Here is a 22,005-nt window from a genome sequence, read left to right as displayed (position 1 = left end):
CCTTGGTGCTGAATCTCTGCTCTGCGCTGATATAAAAATGCGAGCTTTGTCTGACTCTGCCAGTCTACACTGAACGTTCGGTTGTGTGATCCACAGCCGGCCTATATATAGCACAAAAACACTTTTGTTTCACACTCCAGAGCATGTGTCACTGTGTGTGCTTAACTAGCACTTATGTGAGTTTGGGCTTTTGTTTGCAGATCAGACATGATAGCTTTTTGTTTCTGATGGTCTCAGAGCAGGTGTACCAGCATTTGCGCTCTCTCCTCTGTTACCTGCTTATTGGCACTCACACACATAATACAGAGGTTACAAACATTTGTACACACACACACATGCACCGGCTGCGTGTGTGTTCTCTTTCGGGAGGGGCTTGAAAAGATGCTTTCAGGTCCAAAAATATAAAAGGGATTTATATTGTTTGATGAGTCTGTTGAATTCTTTGTGCTTAATGCAGTTTAATTGGACAATCGATTTCATTATAAAGAAACAAATATGCTTTTAAATGTAACATTTTGAATTTACATGGCAAATTAATTTGATAAATATCAAGATGCTGTTGTCAAAATATTAAGATACAATCTTTTACCTAGTACACCCAGCCATTCTAGTGTTATTTTATTATCAGTTGGGCCAGGACAAACACACACGTCCTCCAGCCATTATCACCGGTCATATTTTCCCTCATGAATTTGACCCAATAATTCCTAAAAGCTCATCCGTCTCTCTCTCTCTGTCTCATCTATATTTCATTTCTCTTGCCACCATCTCGATCATTTATTATTAAAATGAACAGCTTTTAATGGCCGTCTGGACATCTTTGCAGTGTGTGTGTGTGGTTTCAAAGACGGCTCCCAATCCCTGCAGACCTTCCAAACAATGACATGACGTGTTTTGAATGTTTGGGCGAGGTTTACTGTGGTGAGCTATCTAGGGCACAGAGATGATGTCACTTCTTATATACCCTGGCATACAGAGATGGGTGGGGCTGTGCCCACACATCAAAATGACATGGACCAGTCAGATTGGAGCGTCATGTAAGAACCAAAGAAAGGTTTATTTAAGCTTAACCTTTTCATTTCTCTCTCTCCCTTACTTTGGCTATGTCTCTTGCTCAAAAATTATATTATATTACAGTACATTACATATTATTATATTATATATATATTATATTATGTTATGTTATGTTTTATCATAATATAATTGACCAATAAGAAGCCTGAAAACCTGTAGTACGTAAATACGCCTCATGAATATATAAATACCCATTTTTACTCCTCCCATGTGTCATTCAGGTTCCCATTACCACTGCCATATATGTTCTTGAGGCTCTGATAGGCTTGTAATGGCCACACAAACACGCACACATATGCTGACAGCCCTCCTATGATTTCTCCTCTGTTCATCTGAACCCCCCCTCCCCCCGCTCTCTCTTTTTTGTATCTCTCTCTCTCTCTCTCTCTCTCTCGCTGTCTTTACTTCCTGGCTTGGCACATTACCCTTGAGAGCTACCTTCTCTCTCTTCTCTCTTCTCTCTCTCTCTCTGTCCTCTCATTCTCCATCACTCAGCCGCACACACTCAGACAAACAGGGGAGCATGTGTGAAGGAGGATGAGACGTGTCATGGCCTAGTCGGCTGTTTTCTGTGACTGTGTGTTAAAGTGTGTCTTGACATACTCGGCTACCGCTGTTGCTTTCATCGCTGCGTGTGTGTGTGCGTCTGCGCCCAACCAGGCATTCAGGCTAGCAACATGTTCCGCCGCACAAAAAGGTAAATGGAAGAGAGATTTATTTGGCTCACTTAGTAATGTGCTGCATGTTTTTAATTCAATGTTTGCTCATCCGATGATGATGGTGATAGTAGTGGTGATGAATATGATGATGTTGATGAAGATTAGTTGTTGTTTATCCTGATGTCATCATTTCCTCTCCCGCTGTTTCATGGAGGGTGGACAGTGATTTGCACGTGTGAGCTTATGAAATCTGTTTTAAGAACCGATATTGGTCGATATATCGGCTGTAGATTAACCAAAGTTTTGACACACCAGTCAATTGCAGATGAATTAAAGTTAATGTATATGCTTTTATTATATTTCACTCATTAATTATATTTTGCCTTATTTTCTTAAATTTCTTACAATTTATTGCAAGACAGGAATTTTATAAGTGTTTTCCCATGCATAAATCTTTATTTTAAATTATGAATAAATTATAATAAAATACATAATATATTTATAGTATATAATAAAACATATTATGTGAATTATATTAAAACATTGTGATTTTCTTGCACAGACTTTAGTTTTAGTGGTATTAAGTATTATAGAACAATATAAAACATTTTTTATTTTGTACAATTTTCTGCTTAAGTAATGTTTTTTTTCTCTTGAATATTTGGAATGCAAATGCATCTTAGGGCATCTTATTTTATTGCAGTTGTTTTTTCAGTTTTTTTAGTTATTATGCACCTTGGATAGACAGTAACCAAGCTTTTATTAATAAGTTATTTGTGTTTAACATACTTAAGCCATTAAAACTTCATAACATGGTATAATGTTATGGGTGGTTAAATAGGCCCAACAACACAAAGCATATGTTTACTGTTGCCAAGCATCGTTGCAACTTGTCTCATGTGGTTTCATTAAATTATATTTATATCAGAATTATCGACCAATATTGAGTTTTCAATCGCGAAATCAATATCTTGAACTAATATAATGCCAGTTTAATAACAATATGCATGAAGACATCATTATGAGTGATGGCATTCATGGGTTCCAGTTAAATGCACACATACACACACACACACACGCTTGACTTGGCACAAACCCATAACACAACTTCTATTTGTGTGCTTATGCTTTGCACATATGCTGTGGTGGATGTTGTGTGTCCCCTTATGGTTGTGCAATAATGTGTCTGATGTGTGTTACAGGAGAGATTAAAGTGGCTTTGAACACACGTGAGTGCTGGTCTGTACGCAGTGTGCTCAAATCTCTCTCTCTCTCTTACTTTATCTGTGGCTGTCTCCCATGGCGCTCCATTCTGTCCACACTGATTCTGCTTAGCTTAGATTAGTGACATTCTGCCAGAAAATGTGTTTGCGTGTGTATGACAGAGTGGTTTGTTTTTTAGAATCTTGAATATAAGGATATTTTATTTGGTTCCACTAGCAATTTTTTCCACTTGTTTTAAAAGGGCCATATAAAATATCTTTGACCTTTTCTAGAAAAAATAGCTCGATTCTCTACAAATACATACGGGGGGAACAATCCGAACTCTATAAAAATAAAAATACCGAACAAATGAACCGTCTCCTTATAAAGCATGGCCAGCATAAAACTTATTAAAGTAAATTTAGCTTAAAACAAGTGAAAGTTTCTTTAATGTACATTAATATTATCGTTGGAATGGTTAAGTACAGTATAACTAGAGAATGATTGAGAATAGACAATTTGTGCTGCGTTGATGATCTTCAAAAACAATTTGTCCTTTGTAATATGAGCTGCTTTGAATCTCAAATGCTATTATGGACAAAAAGAAAAGCAGACGGAGAGAAATATGGCGAGGGAATATGAATGAGATGAACATGAAGAGCAGAGCCCGAGGAGACATCTTGGCCTAAATTTGAGAAGAGCAGAGTGGTTTATTGCTCTCTTCAACACCTGCTACTCACTTCCACTTTCTCTTTATTCTAAACTTCTCTTGCCAAGTGCGGGTTTTAACTTGATGTCTACAGCTTGTTTCTTCTCTCTCTGCTGACATATATTAGAGACAGAATGAGAACACGAGAGACGGAAAGGAGATTGAAGGGACCAGTTGTGTAGTCTAGTTTTTTGTAGTGAGTATACTCTTATTTCCCCCCCAGCCTACTCGCCCGTCCCAGATCGACAACCCATGAGCACCACCACACTCACGAGTAGGCATAGAGTATGCCTCTATATGTAATCAGGAGCATTCTGAAAGATTTATTGCAAGCAAGATTTCAATAGCCAATGACAGCTGGGTGGACTTGCTGGTTTTGTTAATCAATGTCTAACTCAGCTAGTTAAGAGTTACATTTAGCCTTAGATGGTATATACACAACCAAGCACAGGTTTTATCAGCTGGCAATTTTCAATGCACATTCGTGATCCATGTGAAAACCCAGCTATAAAGTCGTTTATTTGTGATGTACTATTTCTACATAAACCCACCCTGCTAAAAAATAGTATTACATAAATTCTATTGGTTTACTACTATTACTATTAAGGGGGATGCAACAGTGTTTCATGCATTCTGACTTACTTACAATGTTAAACATGCAGGCTTCTCATAAAGGGATTAAAGGGATACTTCTCCCAAAAATGAAAATTCTGTCAGCATTTACTCACCTTCGAGTTGTTCTTAATGTGTATAAATATCTTTGTTCTGATGAAATTGTTCTGTTTTCAATCAGCCTTAAAGAACCCATGTAACACCCCTCCTGATTTCACTTCACTGGCTGAAATGCCAAATGAATAAATGTAAACGTAAATGAATACAGAGAAAGATATTTGGAATAGTGCTTATAACCAAACAGAGATCAACACCCATTGACTCCCATAGTAGGAAAAATTACTGTATCATTTGTTTTGTTCTGTTGAACATAAAAGAAGTCATTTTGAAGAATGTAGGACAGCAAACAATTCTGGGGCATTTTTGACTACCATTGTTTTTTTCCTACTATGGGAGTCAATGGGTGTTAACATGGTCAACTTGTCAAAAAACGAGTTGTACGTATGACGTAGTATTTCTGTGCTTGACACACTCCCCCAGCACTCCAACTTGTTTCGGAAAGTTTTTTATAAGTCTGGATCCCTGTTTCGTAACAGGGATCCTATTCCTTTTATTGGCCATTCTCCCAGAAAACCACGGCAAGGCGAAAGAAAGAGCCCGCCCACGCGCCAACTGACGAGCGAGACTCGCTTACCATCAAGATTGCCTGTGCATGGGCCTCCAACTCGATTATCTTGCGATGGTGAAGTTTAGGTGTGTCTGTTTGTTCACGGCATTTCAGTGATGGATGTTATATAAATGGTAAATATAACGCAGATCATTTGAAACTGATAGATGGAGCGGTCCCAGCGCTAAAAAATGCCAGACATGAACAGCATGCGGTAAGTGAAACTAAGTCATATGTCTGTGTTTGGATGGCAATCGGCGCATACGTGCATAATCTAAACAACACAAATTTATAGTGAATCAATAGTTATGCAGGGATAATGCGATGATGTAGGGCAGGCTATTGTGTGCTCGTTATTTAGTTCCTCCCCCCGTACACCCCCAGGACGTCGTGTTTTTCCGGAAATTATCGTACAGCTGTATCTATCTTTTAGAAATGTGATCAAACCAAATACTCTTCGAAGATACGAAGTGTGCAATACTACTCTATAGGTACTCAAGATTAATATGAGATTGGCAGAAACTGCGTGTGTTATGGCAGCCCTATGAACCACAAATTGTTCTTTTACAAAATTTAAAAAAATGTTTTGGGCATTAATGAGTGTTCTATTGATTCCCATCTGCATCTATTGTGTTTTGGACAGGGTTCTATTATTTTTTCAGCAGGACAACCAACATAATGTAAAGAATATCCTGTGAAAGTATAATCTTTAGATTTTCATATAGTTTTGACTGACTAAGGCCATGTCAAAGACTTACAGTAAATCATACTGAAATTAAATTTAAACAAAATTAAATGGTTTAAATCAAACTCTGATGCTCGTCACTAATAACTCGATTTTTATCCTAGTTTCCACACACTGGGTCACACTTATGTTGCGCCTATTGACATACATTGATAGTTAACTATAATAATTAACAATAAACATTTGTGCAGTTTTGTCAAGCACCAGTTGCACTTATAGATTGCTGGCAGTGTCTCTAGCCCAGCGTTTCTCAAAGTGTGGGGTGGGTCGCACTGGTGTGGAATAGAGACATGACAAGTGGGGCGCGACAAACGGGAGGAAATTTGGTCATTTTGTGCCCATCTCTATAAATTCCTTTATGTATTGACCATACACTCAAAAAACAACAACACTTTTAAATGTAAGCCTTACTTAGAAAAACATCAGACTGCAAAGAAAATGTCACGTGGAACCATAGTTGCCTACAAGAATGATTTCACGTCAGAATGTTAATTGAAGCGGAACAAAAACTTGAATGTGGAGAGTCGGTAGCGGGTATAACAATTAGCAATCGATAAGTTTGTGACATGGAATGAAAAGATAACTGGAAATTCGGCACCAGCAGACAAAACCAAGACAGACAGTGGACCTAACGTTTTTTACCATTTTGTTGGGGCGATTGGGGACGGGTGGGGCTCCGAACCCTTCCCTACCCCCAAAGTGGGGAATGGCAGAAAAAGTTTGAGAAACACTAGCCTGACTTTCACAAGGCTGGCCAGGAGTTCTCATCTCTTATCATCTAAAACAATTATGAACATTGTAGTATAAGTTGTCTCTCTCTTTCTCCCTCATTTATTGATTCACCACACAAAAACGTTTGTGAAGTTGGTTAGTTAGATACAATTTAATATGCCAATAATCCTCTTACAGTTATTTTAATGATAACAAATATGCTCATTTTATTAAAGAATACGCAGTGGTTTTAAAAGTGGGGGTGAGTTAACATCAGAAAGTATGATACACTGGCGACCCCGGGACTTGACCCCGGGACCCCGCTTGATCTTTTCTAGTGGGTATACGGCGTATACCTGCGTATCATGTAGACTACATCACTGGTAGGGACTGAGGTGTGAAAGATCTATCCTGAAATACGTTGGGTGACATGTGGAATAGTCATAATATTTACTTGGCAGTCATGGTTGTTTGCTTGACTCAATGGTTTCTTTGACAAAAAAACCCCGGAAAAAAGCAAATATATAAATATGACTTTATATTATTGTGTAATATCCAGCACTTTTTGGAAATACGGTTTACTTTGAAGAATATGCATAAGTTTAAGCTCTAAGATTTTCTTTTTTGTAACGTTACAGAGAAAGCATTAGAGAAAGTATTACAAAACTCTCATATGGTGAAATCAGATATACTGTATAAGATGACTTCAGATATCTCTTCAGATCACTTAACTTTAATATATCCTTACACCATGTCTTGTACCTTACACTGACATGACTTCACAACCCTACAGCAATCATCTCCAAATCTCAGCTCAGGAAATGAAAGCACTGCCAAAAAAACTGTAAAGGTTCATTTGTCGTTTTAGTTTTTAAGCCTGTTGATCTGCAGCAATAATCTGCCATGTTTTTGTTTGATTTGATGTTGATCCTGTGATTCTGAGTGCAAAAGAGTTCAGGTCACTGACCCTAAATCAGTTCATGGCACTGTCGACTTCATTCAGGGCTGATTCATTCATAAACTGTCTCATATAGCAGCGGATCAGATTTGTTCAGTTCATTCTATTCTCAGTCACAAAAAAGACATTGTTGTTATAAAACATTCAGAAATATTTATTGAGATCTTGACACAAACAGAGATTTAGGAACAATTTAATGTCACCCTGTGGTGCAAATCAAGTTTTTAATGTTGTTTATATGTCTGGTGTTTTTAATATGCTTGAAAACAAAGCTTGTGCAAATTCATTAGTCAACAACATGCTGATTTTTTCTTCATAAAACTGATGTTCGGTAAAGAAAACGCGGTCTCAAAAACCACCCCTGTTTTCTAGGTATGTAAGGATTCACCCAGAGCCGGTTGAAAATCGATCATAATATGTGACAATTCAAGTCGGTTGAGAAGATGTTTACACTCTGTCTACAGATGCGTTTTAATTTGAAAACAGAGTTTTCATTTTCAAAACGCTCTTTGTCCACACCTAGCGTTTTCAAGCGTTTCCCAAACACTGCCCATCCACACTGAAACGTCTGAAAACACTTACATCCATGTACTGCACGTCAGCATGTGTCATTTCTGTCAAGCATTTATTTACTCTCTGCATTATTATGTCGAGCCAATGTGCAGTGAAACTTAGAAGAAACCACTCGTCCACTGCCAAACAAATGCAATCTAACGTATGCATGAACTGACATTAAAGGTGCCGTTCCCCGTGATGCCATTTTTCAAACTTTAGTTAGTGTGTAATGCTGTTAGAGCATAAATAATATCCAAGCGAGATATTGTCTTTAACAGAATTCGCTTTTCAAGGACTACAGAGAACGGCTGGAATCAGACTACAGCCCTTTACTTCCCGGGTAAATGATGTCACTGTTACGAGTTTTTGAATAACCTCCACCCAAAGGAGTACGCCAAAAAAGGGGCGAGGCCTTCTTTAGAGAAGAGGAAGAGCCGCTGGAGTAGTGTTTGGTTCTCAGAGATTTTAAACATTTACTTCCATCACAGTCCTACAGCTGGTAATAAGAATTCAGCTACACACATTCTAAGATGTCCAACGGTCAAATAACAGCTTCCATGACTTTAACATCGGCTGTGAAAGCTGTTCTGTGTAATACACTGAAATTGTGTGTGTGTGCGCGCATACATCTAACACACTTCTATGAAACGTCCTTTGAAGTCCTGCTTGCAAATGTCTCCTAGTCAATCTGCTACTTCTACTCACAAACATGTTGTAAGCAATCACGTCACACAGTTTGCTGAGTGGATCAGGTAGTCTGAGCTGGTGTGATGGAGTGGAGGCGGGGACTAATTTGCATATTCATGAATCTAAATATACTAATATACTACATATACTAAATAAAGCAAGCATTTTAGAGTATGAAGAAATTGTTTTAACAGGAAAAAGTTTTGATGATCAAAGATGACTTTTAAAGTGTAGGTTATCCCGTACAGGGGGACTTTAAAATAAAGAAAGTTAAAGGCATATGTAAAGGTTTGGCACTGTTTGCAAATATGCAGTACAGTAAATTGGATTTTCCAGTAGGATTTATCTCTGATTTTATTATCTTTATTATCAGTATTGCTCACCGTAGGCTAAGACATCGCTGAAATAATGTCCGCACTGTCCACAGTCCCTGTTTACACAAACAATTATTGGTGTTAATGGTGGCTAATTGCTAAAAGTACGCTAAATCAATTAAATCCAATCAAGATCAGGTTTATCGGGATTAGATTTTCACAGAGCAATTGTTGTGTGGTAGATGTGCCACAAACAGTTTGAAAACAAGATTAAACGGCATCCCTTTAGTCTGACATGATGTGTTTTGTGTCTGACAGCGTTGGGAGAGAACTGAATTAAACCAGTGCAGGAAGAGAGAATGCTCTGAAATACAGCTGATTAAAGTTCTCCCATAAACCTCGTGAAGCTTATAAATGTCCGATAATAAAGACGGCTCACATGCTGAATTCAATTTCTCTTGTACACTAGCTGAATCCAGATGAAATGCAGTACTGTTGAAATGGACCACAGTACTGCTCAGTATGCCAATGCTGTTTGAAGACAATTTAAGGATTTTTTGCTTTGGTCCGTACAAAATTACAGAATATTATAGCAAAGCAGATTCACTCTTGGAGAATTTAGATCTCCGAATGACTTTCATCCCGTTTACTGCATAGAAAAAAGGTCAAGTCAGACAAGTCACAGAATGTCGAAATTATGTTTTATGTAACTCTGATCAGTTAAAGTTATATTTACAAAGTCTTCGAGTCGTCTGTAACCACATGTGTAATCCACGTTGTGAGATTTGAGTTACTCTCCCATTACCGAGCAACATATATTTGGGCCACTTTGGCATTGCGATCGCTTCAATTAACAAAATCTGGTTCTTTATCGCGCCAAATCCCCGTCACTCACAAGTCATCACATCTCAACGGTAGATTGATTGACAGGTATAATGTATAAGGAATAATGTGTTTATGACAGTGGTGTAAAGTATTGGTGTAAATGTACTTAGTTACTTTACTTAAGTATCTTTTTGGCTACTTTGTAGTTGTACTGAGTATTAAAGATATTAGCAACTTTTACTCTCTACTTAACTACATTTTTGAACAAGTATATGTACTCTTTACTCCACTACATTTGTAATGACTAATGCAATTACACATTACATTTTGCATGGCACCTATCTTATAATTAATATTGCCATTTACAGGGCAATGAAGGTACTACAATCTTGTGGATTTTGCCCTAACTTACAAAAACTTGTCAACATGGCTTCTTTATATGAATATGAGTGCAGTATCAGGTAGATGTCAATCGCTGGCGGTTTATACACGGTTAGCCCTTACACGCTATTTCTACAGTAATATATTGGCAACACTGTTGCCAGCTAGTTACTGTAGGTCACACATCTACAAAAGCTCTTGTTTTTAAAACTAACTCTTCCTAAATGTGCTCTAAACATGTTTGCTCAAAATTTGACCATGTGGTGGGACTATTGCCATGAAGTGATGTAAACCAGTAAAAAGAATGTGTAGTATTTAAACTTTCAAAAGTGCTCTCACACTATATAGACAAAATATTAACCTATAGAATGAGTCGGACACAGAGAAATGAACAATCCACATATGAATCTCAACAATGGTGACAATCAACTGAACAGCTTCATGCTGCAATGCATGCTGGGTACATAGTACAAAACTCATTCATGATTGTTTGTCACCATTGATGAGGTTTGTATGTCAAATGTCTAACTGTGTCTCAATTGCAAAGAAAGATTTCCTGACAGAGATCTTTCCATTACAACATGTGATCACTTTACCAGACATATCTTAATAAATCTTAAATGCTATATTATTATTATTTAATGATTGGATTCTTTCAGATATATCTTCAGTTACTAAGCAAACATAAAGTTGCGGTTCCTGTAAAGTCCCTTTCAGTGTTATTGTATAAGTGTACATTTTAAAGCTACAAGAAAGTCAAAGAGTGGGTGTTTGTAATAGACGTACAGTAGGTTATGATGTCGGCCATGATTTGTTGCAATTTTGAGGTGTTCAGTCTTATTATGATTTAAGAAAATAAATGCGATTGCTCTCCTCACGAATCGACTGTTTCTAGTTTTTCACTGACGTGTCTCTTAAGTGTTGAGGACTAGTGCTTCTTTGAGCCTACGAGTAAGATACTCAAGTACTGTTAAAATCAGATACTCTAAGACTTTTACTGAAGTCGTTTTGAAATTGGTGACTTGTAACTTGTAATGGAGTAATTTTCACTGCAAGGTATCTGTACTTTTACTTAAGTATGGTTTTCAGGTACTCTTTACACCTCTGGTTTATGACTGCACATTATCTTCGTACGTTTTGAAAAAACCACTGAGACATATCTCAAAATATTTTCTTTTGTGTTTCACAGAAGAAAGTCATATACAGGTTTTGAATGAGATGAGTGTGAATAAATGATGACTGATTTTTATTTTTGGGAGAACTACCCCATTAATACCATTAATATTTGTGTTTATTAATTGAGTCTCTGTGTGACTTTTTTTCTTTGTGTCCTTTGAGAGTCTAAGCAGGTTATAATTGTGATTGGTTTAGTCTTCATGGTAACCTCTGGCCCTACCGTGACCTACAAATGTTTAATGTTGCAGGAAGATTAGCTGAGTTTGATTTGTGTTCATGTATGTATATCCCGGTGGGGACCTAAACCTGAATACACACCAACACATGGGGACTCGTGTCACCGTGGGGACCAAAATTGAGGTCCCCACGGGCAAAAAAGCTAATACATTGTACAGAACAATATTTTTTAAAAATCTAAAAATGCAAAAAGTGTTCTATGATCTTTAGGTTTAGGGATAGGGTTAGGGATAGGGGATAGAATATACAGTTTGTACAGTATAAAAACATTACGCCTATGGACTGTCCCCACGGGGATAGTCAACCAAAGCCTGTGTGTGAGTGTGTGTGTGTGTGTGCGTGTGTGTGTGCGTGTGTGTGTGTGTGTGTGTGTGTGTGTGTCAGGGCAGGAGAATTCAACTGACAAGAGCAAAAGCTATTTAAAGCTATTACTTCGTTCTCTCAAACCTAATGCCTTTTCTTAATTTATTCATTTTTTTCTTCGCCCATGCGCTTTCTTTTGTCAGATTTTTTCCTTTTCTTTATCTCTGAATATATACATTTCAGAATGTCACTGAGCCTCAGTCTGCTCAATGGTTCACTGAACACACACAGACAGTCCTGTGAAACTCTCACATTTCCATGTGCTTTTCTTGGACAAATCACACAAAACTGTCCATGTCACGTCACCCCAAATCTAAATGAAAAAAAACAGATTTTCTTTTTTGCATTAATAAAAATACAGATAGAATCATTTTGAATATTTTTTCTTCCAAATTATCATTGCTTTATAATGTATTTTCTTTCATTTTAATTTCAATTTTCTATTTCTTGTAATTACTATTATTCTCGAATGTGATTCTAGTTAGATTCAAAAACACATTTAAATACGCAATTGTATTTTAATGAGACGTAATGTTTTTTTCCAACTGGGCACGTTTTGCATTGGCTTTCATGATGAATTTTCACGTTATTTTTAATAGATATAATGTTGTAAGGTCTGTATATTACAGCAATTCCTCCTTCAATGACTAACACTCAGAAGTTAAATCTCGGCTCATATTTTCAAACTGAGCCGTTCACAGATTATCAGCCATATTGGATGCAAAATGTTTAGTTGGCAAATGGCGCAACGCTTTACATTTTTACTCAAACGGTTGCTATAGTAACAAGTGGCTTGAGTTCACTACTGAGGGCCCGTTCTGAATCTTAAATCTTGTCATGTTATTGCTTAAAGGAACAGTTCAGTCCACAAATGAAAATGAGCACTACCGCTCTCTGAATGTGAATTGTGAAAGAAGATCATAACTGCTCTTTTCCATAATAATAGAAATAAATAGAGACAGCTGTCAAAATTGTGCTATCAACAATAATTCCTCCCTTTGGCTACTGTCATCAATAAAATACAAACCGGAAGTGGCTTTTAGGCCTTTTTTTTAAATAAACCAATACTAAATTGGTTGAATGTTGATGTTAGTGTCAGTTCTGCGTGTGTAGTCTTGTTTTTGGTTGTCGGTCTGTGATTGCCAGCATTAGAGGAGCTGGAGCATCAGTGGGGTTTGTTTTTCTCGACGGGTGTCTCATGTGCGTGTATGTGCAGCTTCGTTGTCCGTGATTTATGGCACTCTTAGGATAGAGCCAAGAGCCAGCAGGGATCAAGCATATGCACAGCGACTCACACACTCACACACACACACGCTTGTTTCTTCCTGTGTTCATTTGTGTTTTAAAGAGAACAAGTGATTAAAACAGACATTTGCTCAATCAGACATCCTTACCAAGCTCATTGAGTGAGAGTCAGAAAGAGAGAGAGAGACACACAGAGACACACAGGAAAGATGGGAGGAACAGAGAGAGGCAGATTGGCAAGAAGAGATGAAATATGAGAGACAGGTTGAGAGACAACGGAAGAGGTGAAAGGTATAAAAATAAGGTCAGTGACCTCTAGGCAGAGGGATTATGAAAATAAGAATTTGGCCCTTTGTAGTGCGTTATAGAGGAATGTGTGTAACAGAGACGATGAAGAGGCTTCAGGACAATTAGACACCCTTTCTCAGCTTGTCTCCTGTCTCACTCTCTGTGTCTCGTAAGAGGTTTGAAGGAGAACATTACTTACTACTTCCTGGAGGCCGATATTAATGCACTTCTGCTAAATATTTCACTGTTCTCTCTCTCTCTCGCTCTCTCTCTGTTCTGATATGATGTAATATCTTTGGTGAGATATAAAGGTTTTGTGGAAGCCTTTATTGTGCAAATTAGCACATTTTTCTATATTTTAACTGTAAAAATATTAAATCATTTAATATGTTTAATAATATATACTGTAGAACAACACATTGTTATATGGTAACACTCTAATATAGGGACCAATTCTCACTATTAACAAGTTGCTTATTAGCATGCGTATTATTAGAATATTGGCTGTTTTTATTAGCACTTATAAAGCACATATTCATGACCATATTCTACATCCCTAATCCTACCCAATACCTAAACCTAACAACTATCATACTTACTATTAATAAGCTCCAAATTAGGAGTTTATTGAGGCAAAAGTCGTACTTAATGGTTTGTTAATAGCGAGAATTGGACCTTAAAATAAAGTGTGACCTACTAGGTACAGTATACAATATATATTAAACAATACAGAAATTGCTGTTACTCATACAGTATATTGAAAATATAAGCACTTGGTTCCAATGTAGGAAAATGTATTATTTAATATGTTGTTGCATTATATTATCCAGTATATTACCATATATTTTGTTTCATGAGAGGTAAGTCATTTATAGGGTGACGGTGGATTCTAACAACCAGTATTATATCAATAGAAAATGTGTATGCTGTGAACTGTTTATGTTGTATAGAAATTGAGTAATATTTGTGGTAATTATGCAGTTTTTTATATCGTTGTAAAGAAAGATAACAGTCAGACTTGTGTGTGTGTGTGTGTGTGTGTGTGCGTGCGTGTGTGTGTGCGTGCGTGCGTGCGTGCGTGCGTGTGCGCGCGAGTGTGTGCGTGTGTGTTGTAGGTTCACAAGAAATTGTGATTTATTAGTAATACTGTCATCAATACAGAATCCTTAGTTTTCTGTAAACAGGTTTATGAAAACAGTTTTTTGTAAAATGCACCCCAGATAGGTTATTGACAGGTCTCACGTGATTTGAGCTTCTATTTTCTCTGCTCTGCACACATACTTGAAAACAGGAGTGTATAGGTCATATTTAGCCTCAGGTACTACAAGAATCAGATAAAAGCAAAGCTAGTGGGGGGGGGACACCACAGAAAAACGATCAAACAAGACCGAGAACAGTGTGACACGTGAATCCCTCAAGATTTCCATCAATACTCACAAAGGAAAGAATGCACAAACACACACACACAAATGTACACATGTGATCAGGTGTGATGAACAAACCCTATAAATAGTCTTCAATTTATTCTTCACATTATATGGAAATGAACTTTCAGTTTATTGCATCATGTCAGGAAATTAGGTTATTGGACGTCTCAGGGAGTTTGTGTTTCATTGGATGTGATGAAGGCTTAGATGGCCAATGACAGGGCTGATTTTTCTTTTGGAGGCTGTCGGCAATGTTGCTGTGGCAGCATCTTGTTTTACATCCTTGTGTCTGGCTTCACTCGCTGTAACTTTATTTCCCATGTGACTCAGCAGTTTTCAGAGGTCGGAAGTAATTTATTGAATTTTTTGTTTAAGATGGATCAGGATACTGGTGTGACTTGTTAGGTCACGTTAAATTCTTGATTTTAAGACATAATTCTGCATATCTGATTTGATCTTAAGATTTATTCATTTACAGGTTTTAGATTCCTATTCAAAAACTTAAATCATTTTCCTTGACCACACACACTCATCCTTATTCCCCCAGGAGTGTATAATAGTTGTGTGTTTGTTTGCTTTTCAGTTGTCGCACCAGTAACAGGAAGAGTCTGATCCTAACCAGCACATCTCCCACCCTGCCACGCCCACATTCTCCTCTACCAGGACACATAGGTGAGTCTTCTTCCATAATCACATGATCTGCACCCATGAGAAATACTTCACATGAGCTATTAAGTCCATGTGTGTCTGTCATTCACAATGCTAACAGGAAGCAGTCCTTTGGACAGTCCCAGGACCTTTTCGCCCAGCGCTCCGGCCCATTTCTCCTTTGCATCTTCCAGAAGGTAACAAACAGCCAGCCAGTCGGCTGTTCAACTCATTTCTTTGTATACAGTATCTTGAGACTGCAAAACACATTTTTTGTCATATCTGACTTAAATCCATTGTATAGAGCAGTGGTTCTCAACAGGGGGGCCATGACCCACGGGGGGGAGTCTCAGCTTACTTCCAAGGGAGCCTCAAGATGACTAATATTTTAAATTGAAACAAGCATTAAAATACATTAAGAAAAACTAAAAAACAAGATATTTCCAAGATATTATTAATAAAGTTTTTTCCAGTTAATGTCAAGCTATAAAAAACTTTATTGGGTAGAAATTGTGAGTTTTGTAAGTGCGAGGGGGGCCTATGAATATTGTAGAATACAGTGGGGGGCCTTGGAGTCAAAAAGGTTGAGAACCCTTGGTATAGAGTAATAAAATGAAAACGTACTGTATATATAAATACATTTATTCAAATTATAGGTTGTTTGAACCGTCCAAAAGCTTTTCAAGTGGTTTATTTAGTAATCTGGACAAACAGATTAATCTCCAAAACTTGCTAAATAAAATCACAGACAGTCAGTGCCACAAATCGGATAAAAAAAAGAATTAGGTTTGCGTGCAATGTGAACAAAATGTTTGTCTCTGTTAAAAGATGTATCTTCACAGATATTTAAGAGATTTAGTTAGGCAGGATTAATGGATGTTAAACAGATTCATTGAGGTTTGGTGATGCTAAATCTACAGTAGCTGTTTAGGAGACAGAAGAATGAGATTCTCCAGACGGCTAACTCGCACAACTCCCTATCTTTCCTCTGAGATCGACAGGCCGTCACCTGGCCTTTTGTCTAAAAGACGAGTGTAAAGGAGAGATACTGGATCGATCAATGCGTTCTTTCCTGTCTAATGCACCCGTGCCCTGCGAGGGCTAATATTGGATTTAGCTAATATTAGTCTTGATCTTGAGATGGTTGTACTACATGTATCATCAATTGTGTCAAAAGCATAGTGCTACCGCCACACGGAAAACATGAGAAATAAAATACAGCTCTTGACAGAGATAATACAGTTGAGTTCATTGCTGCAGTATGTCTCAGAATACAGATAGATGGATGGATTAGATTGACAAGTTTAGAGTTCATTTATTTTAGTGCTTTGAACCTTAATGTCCCTTACTAATGCTAGAAGTTATTTATATACTGTAAATTATGTTACATTTATATTTATTTAAATACATATATTATTTTTATTTAAATAATTTCTTCATATTTATGTAATTTATATATTATTTACATAATAAAATATTTTTATGAATAATGTCATTATTATTATTTATCTGCATGTGTCTCTTTTGACAAGTTTAGTGTTATTTAATGTCATTCTCTTACTAACGCTAAGAAGTTATTTATATACTTTATATCTTTTTATATTTGATGTACTGTATATCGTTTATATATGATTTACATAACAAAAATATTTAAATTAATAATGTTATTATTATTATTATTTTCTGCATGTTTGTATTTCTCTCTCTATATAGGGATGTTTTTGTAAAAAATAGCACTAAAATATTTTGTTATATTTATTGAAGTATTTTGTTGTACTAAAAAATGCATATTTCCGCAAAGATACTTTAGAATTAAAATAAAGTTGAATTGTTTTTAATAATTAAACACAAACACTATTGTCGCTCCTATTAATAGTCACCATTTTGCATCTTTGCTATGGAAATTTACATAGGTAAAATATTATTTGTCTTTAAGTAGATCTTTGGTTTTTAGCATGCAGGTACTCTTTTGAACGTGGTCCCTTTAATTGTGTAGGATGAAAGTTTTAAAGAGCCTACTGGGAATGTAGCCTCACTGAAATCAACACTAAACAGTGCAGAAATGTGCTGGTTGCTTAGCAACCTGCTGCCACATTAAACAATGGTACCTCATGAAAAGGACCATCAAACTCTCCTCACAAAACACTGTAATACCTCCAGTCAGGATCTAAAATAGTCACATTTAATGTTACACCATTAATGTCAGTCATTGGTAGACAATCTCATGGTGTTTGTCACCGGGCTGTGTTTTGGCTGGTCAGCATGGTCCCATTAGACCCCTGCTGGTGGATGCCACTGCAATATGCTGATATTCATGTATGATCATCTCTCTTACTGTGTGTCTATCTCTCACTATAGGGCTGATGGCAGGCGCTGGTCCCTGGCCTCTCTTCCTTCTTCTGGATATGGAACCAACACACCAAGCTCAACGGTACAGAAGAAGTGGGCTAATCTATAGATTATCTCACCATCTTCAACACTGACATGGGATGTAATTGTTTGGTTGAAACGAACTAGACCACCACCGTGTCTTAAAACACACACTCTGTGTCTCAGAAGCTCCAGACACATCCATAAAATCTCTTATGTGCAGGATGAGATGTTAGCTGCTTGTGAATATAAATGGGTTGAGTGCAAATGAAAGACAAGCTGAATCGAATTAAAATAGAATGAATCAGAATAAAGTCAGAATAGGTCAAATATACTGTATATGTTAAAGCCCATTTTGGCACTATATACAAGAACCTTTTGCAACTTAAAATCCTTTTGATTTACTGTAACTCAGAATTTAAAAGGGAATAAAATTGATTATTTAGTGTATATGTATTTCTGTTTCTTTAGCTGTTTTCATTGTAAATCTTGCCACCTGTTTTTTAGATCAAACAAAAAAAAACTTCTGGAGCTTCTAAATGTTTATTTTTGCAAGCACTGAGTTAATGAGCTCGAATTCACATTCTCATGAATATAGATATCTCAGCGGCGTTACATTACCATGTTTATAAATATTTCAGTTTTTGCATTTTATGGAAAAGATCCATGCCAAATGCATAAAAATGTAACACTTTTTATTTCATATCATGGGGTCTTTAGGCTAAAAGCAACCTAAAAAAGGACACGCCCTTTGGTATGCCCCTCCTCCAACTTCCTGGAAAAAACAAATTATGTTTCATTCATGTGACAATAGTCATTCTCCAACCTAATACGTAGATTTGAGAGCCCAATAGTAGACATGTATACACCTAAAATGATGAACCATTGGTTTGTGTGTTTGCAGAGGTTGTAGTGTGTATGCTTTGGTCAGTGATGGTGAGCGAGAAATTTAGTTTCCCTCAGCATTTTATTGACTTTACAGTTAGATTTTTGTAATGAAAGCCAAAAGCATTCACTCTCAAATGCAAGGGATTCCTAAATGGCGGCCAGAATCATTACCACAAGACTGTTTTACACAACTTAATTGTACAGTTCACTCAAGTTATTTGGCTTATTTAGGTTAGTGATCTTTATTCATACTTATATTTAGACTGGCTTGGATTACTGTAGAAACACATAAATTTAAATTAGACAGATCGAGGGCATCATGACCTTTTCAATAGAAACCACTTGAGAAAACTGTATAAGAAACCGACTTGTGTTTTGCTCTAAATATGTGACAATGCTGTGATTTAGGCTTAAAGAACAGTTACTCACCCTCGGGTTGTTTCAAATCTATAGAAATTTCTTTGTTCTGATGAACACAGAGACAAACAGTTCTTTGCCACCATTGACTACCATAGTAGGAAAAATGACGATGGTAGTCAAAAGCGCCCCAGAACTGTTTGCTTTCCTACATTTTTCAAAATATGTTTCCTACATTTTTCAACAATGGTGGCCAAGAACTGTTTGGTTACAAGCATTCTTCCAAATATCTTTCTTTGTGTTCATCAGAACAAAGACATTTATGCAGATTTGGAACAACTTGAGGGCGAGTAAATGATGACACAATTTTTTATTTTGGGATGAACTGTTCCTTTAAGGCCACGTCTTAGAGAAATCTTAAAGCAATAGTTCACACAAAAGAGTTTTCAGTTTTGGTGCAACTTTACATTTTTAGTCACAAATGAGTTACTTTAAATCACTATGAATACAAAGTAGATTTTTTTAGACGAACATAGATAACATCTAGTCATCACTGCAAAAAATATGAATTGAATGTTTCGTCCCTTGTGTCACGAATGACAATGTATACAGTCTATGGCGGTGTATAAACATGTATGCAGTAAATTGTGTTTTTGTTCATCAGTCTTCCAGCTCGTCTCAGGAGCGGCTGCATCAGTTGCCCTTTCAGCCCACGCTGGACGAGCTGCACTTCCTGTCCAAACACTTCGGCAGCACAGAGAGCATCACCGATGATGATGGACGGAGGTCGCCGCATGTTCGGCCACGCTCTTGCAGTCTCAGGTACTGTGCACACGCTGACTGTCTTCTGCTGTTATGCTTACCTGAGCTACATACCTGTACACACATCTTCACTTCCTCTTGTTTTGACTTTCTTCTCTGTCTCTCTATAGCCCTGGGCGCTCGCCTTCCTGCTATGACAATGAGATTGTTATGATGAACCATGTTTATAAGGAGCGGTTCCCTAAGGTTAGAGAGACACACGCTTTTAACTACAGTATAGATGTCTGCTGTTTTTATATACAGCCAGTTATAAAAAAACCCAACCTAACCCACAACCTAACAGACACTTTCTGCATGCTGACAAATATATTTTGTCAGAATTTACTCGTTTCCACTGTCCTAAATGACTCTGCCGCACCTGTCAATAATTTTGTGACCACAAAACCCCATTCAATGGCATGTAAACTCTGTCTGTGTGTTGTTTCCAGGCCACGGCTCAGATGGAGGAGCGCTTGGCTGATTTCATCGAGACGTACTCGCCCGAGAACGTGCTGCCGCTGGCCGATGGGGTCCTCAGTTTCATTCACCACCAGATCGCCGAGCTGTCCCGAAACTGCCTGACCAAATCTCGCGAGGGCCTCATCACCACCGTCTACTTCTATGAGCTGCAGGAGAACCTGGAGAGACTTCTGCATGATGTGAGCACGTGTGAAAATGAAACATAGTTTTAGAAACTCGCAGGCAGTTGGAGTGTCTCATCGCTTTCTTTACCCATCAGGCTTATGAGCGATCAGAGAGTACAGAGCTGACCTTCATCACAGAGCTGGTGAAAAAACTCTTCATCATCATCTCTCGTCCCGCCCGGCTGCTTGAATGCCTGGTGAGAGTCCATAAACACACACACGCGCGACTTGTAGCGCCTGCCACTGGGCTTGGTCGCTTCTTCAGCCTACGTTTTATGGTCGCCATGGCAACTAGCTGATGGGGCCACCAAGGTCAGAAGAAGAAAGTGCAGTGTGCTGAAAGGCTTCAGTGTAAGAAAACCCGGGCTGGTATTATCAAATAGATCAGTGGTGCGAACATGCTGGGACATTTCTGTTCCTCCTGTCTGGAGACCTTTTAAGGTGGAAAGAATTTTAAGGTGGCAGCTATTAAAAAAATCTTTTCAGAATGCCACGATTGACCAATCAGAATCACGCATTCCACCGAACTGTGTAATAATGTACCTCGATTTCTGTGTTCAGGAGTTCAACCCCGAGGAATTCTACCATCTTCTGGAGGCTGCTGAAGACCATGCTAAAGAAGGACAGTTAATGAAAGCGGACATCCCACGATACATCATCAGTCAGCTCGGATTGACCAGAGATCCTCTGGAAGGTGCGAGAAACGCATTAAACACCTTCACGTGTTTGTCTCCATAGGGAACCAGAGTAGAACGAGCCTGAGAGATGAAGGCAGGGAAATGTAGGTCACACTGAGAAACTTGTGTTGAGACTATGAAACAGGTTAAGAGGGTACACGAGCGGTCGGGAGTTTTGTATTCCTGCCAGGAATGCAGGGAAAGGTGTTAGCGCTGCTGTGAACCTGGCAAACAGCAGTCGGCTCAGAGTAATGAGGCTTTTTATAAAGACATACTTTAACAAACCACTCGTCCATTCTCTGCCCTCAGTGCACAGCTACGGGCAACAAAACACAGACTCATTTTCTAGAAAAAGGCCCTGATTTGTGCTGGCTGGTCAGAGTGAGCTAATGCAACGCAATTCTTGAGCAGTTTTATTTTACATCAATATAAATTTGTAAAATGGAAGTTGTACATAAAGCATTAACGATAAGACTACATACATTTTTTTGCATTGGTCATTACGTGGGTCATTTTACCATGTTTAAATCTAAATGGCGAGTTATTTTGCAGAATATATCATGGAAATGATATGCGATTGAAGTTTTTTGACGCATTATGCGTGGCACCTGAGTTCAAACACATTCTTTTTTTGTTTGTTTAATAAACTTAATTACATTGTGAGGAAACGTTTTTCAGAATTCAGTTAAATTCATTGAACATTTTTGTCACAGAGTTTAGCGCAGAATTCCCCTGACAATAACTCTGGGTTAAGGCATGCTATAAGAGTAATGTTGTCTTATTT

The 22,005-nt window shown here is 37.7% G+C and overlaps 1 protein-coding gene across 5 annotated transcripts in view; it reads left to right on the top strand.

The window, feature by feature from the left end:
• mast1a (microtubule associated serine/threonine kinase 1a) overlaps positions 1-22,005 on the top strand; it is a 44,415-nt gene that overhangs the window by 9,657 nt on the left and 12,753 nt on the right. For 4 of the 5 annotated variants that reach the window (XM_057330752.1, XM_057330753.1, XM_057330751.1 and 1 more), the window contains exons 3-10: positions 15,420-15,508; positions 15,606-15,681; positions 17,843-17,915; positions 19,764-19,921; positions 20,032-20,107; positions 20,350-20,559; positions 20,640-20,741; positions 21,106-21,238. In XM_057330752.1, coding sequence (XP_057186735.1) covers positions 15,420-15,508; positions 15,606-15,681; positions 17,843-17,915; positions 19,764-19,921; positions 20,032-20,107; positions 20,350-20,559; positions 20,640-20,741; positions 21,106-21,238 — 917 coding nt within the window. Of the gene's footprint in view, positions 1-1,489; positions 1,772-15,419; positions 15,509-15,605; positions 15,682-17,842; positions 17,916-19,763; positions 19,922-20,031; positions 20,108-20,349; positions 20,560-20,639; positions 20,742-21,105; positions 21,239-22,005 lie in introns of those variants that run through there. The other variant, XM_057330755.1, reaches the window with a different exon arrangement.

The sequence above is a fragment of the Triplophysa rosa genome, linkage group LG4 (genome assembly GCF_024868665.1).
Source record: "Triplophysa rosa linkage group LG4, Trosa_1v2, whole genome shotgun sequence".
Taxonomy (NCBI): Eukaryota; Metazoa; Chordata; class Actinopteri; order Cypriniformes; family Nemacheilidae; genus Triplophysa; species Triplophysa rosa.
This window is presented reverse-complemented; position numbering and strand designations above follow the sequence as displayed.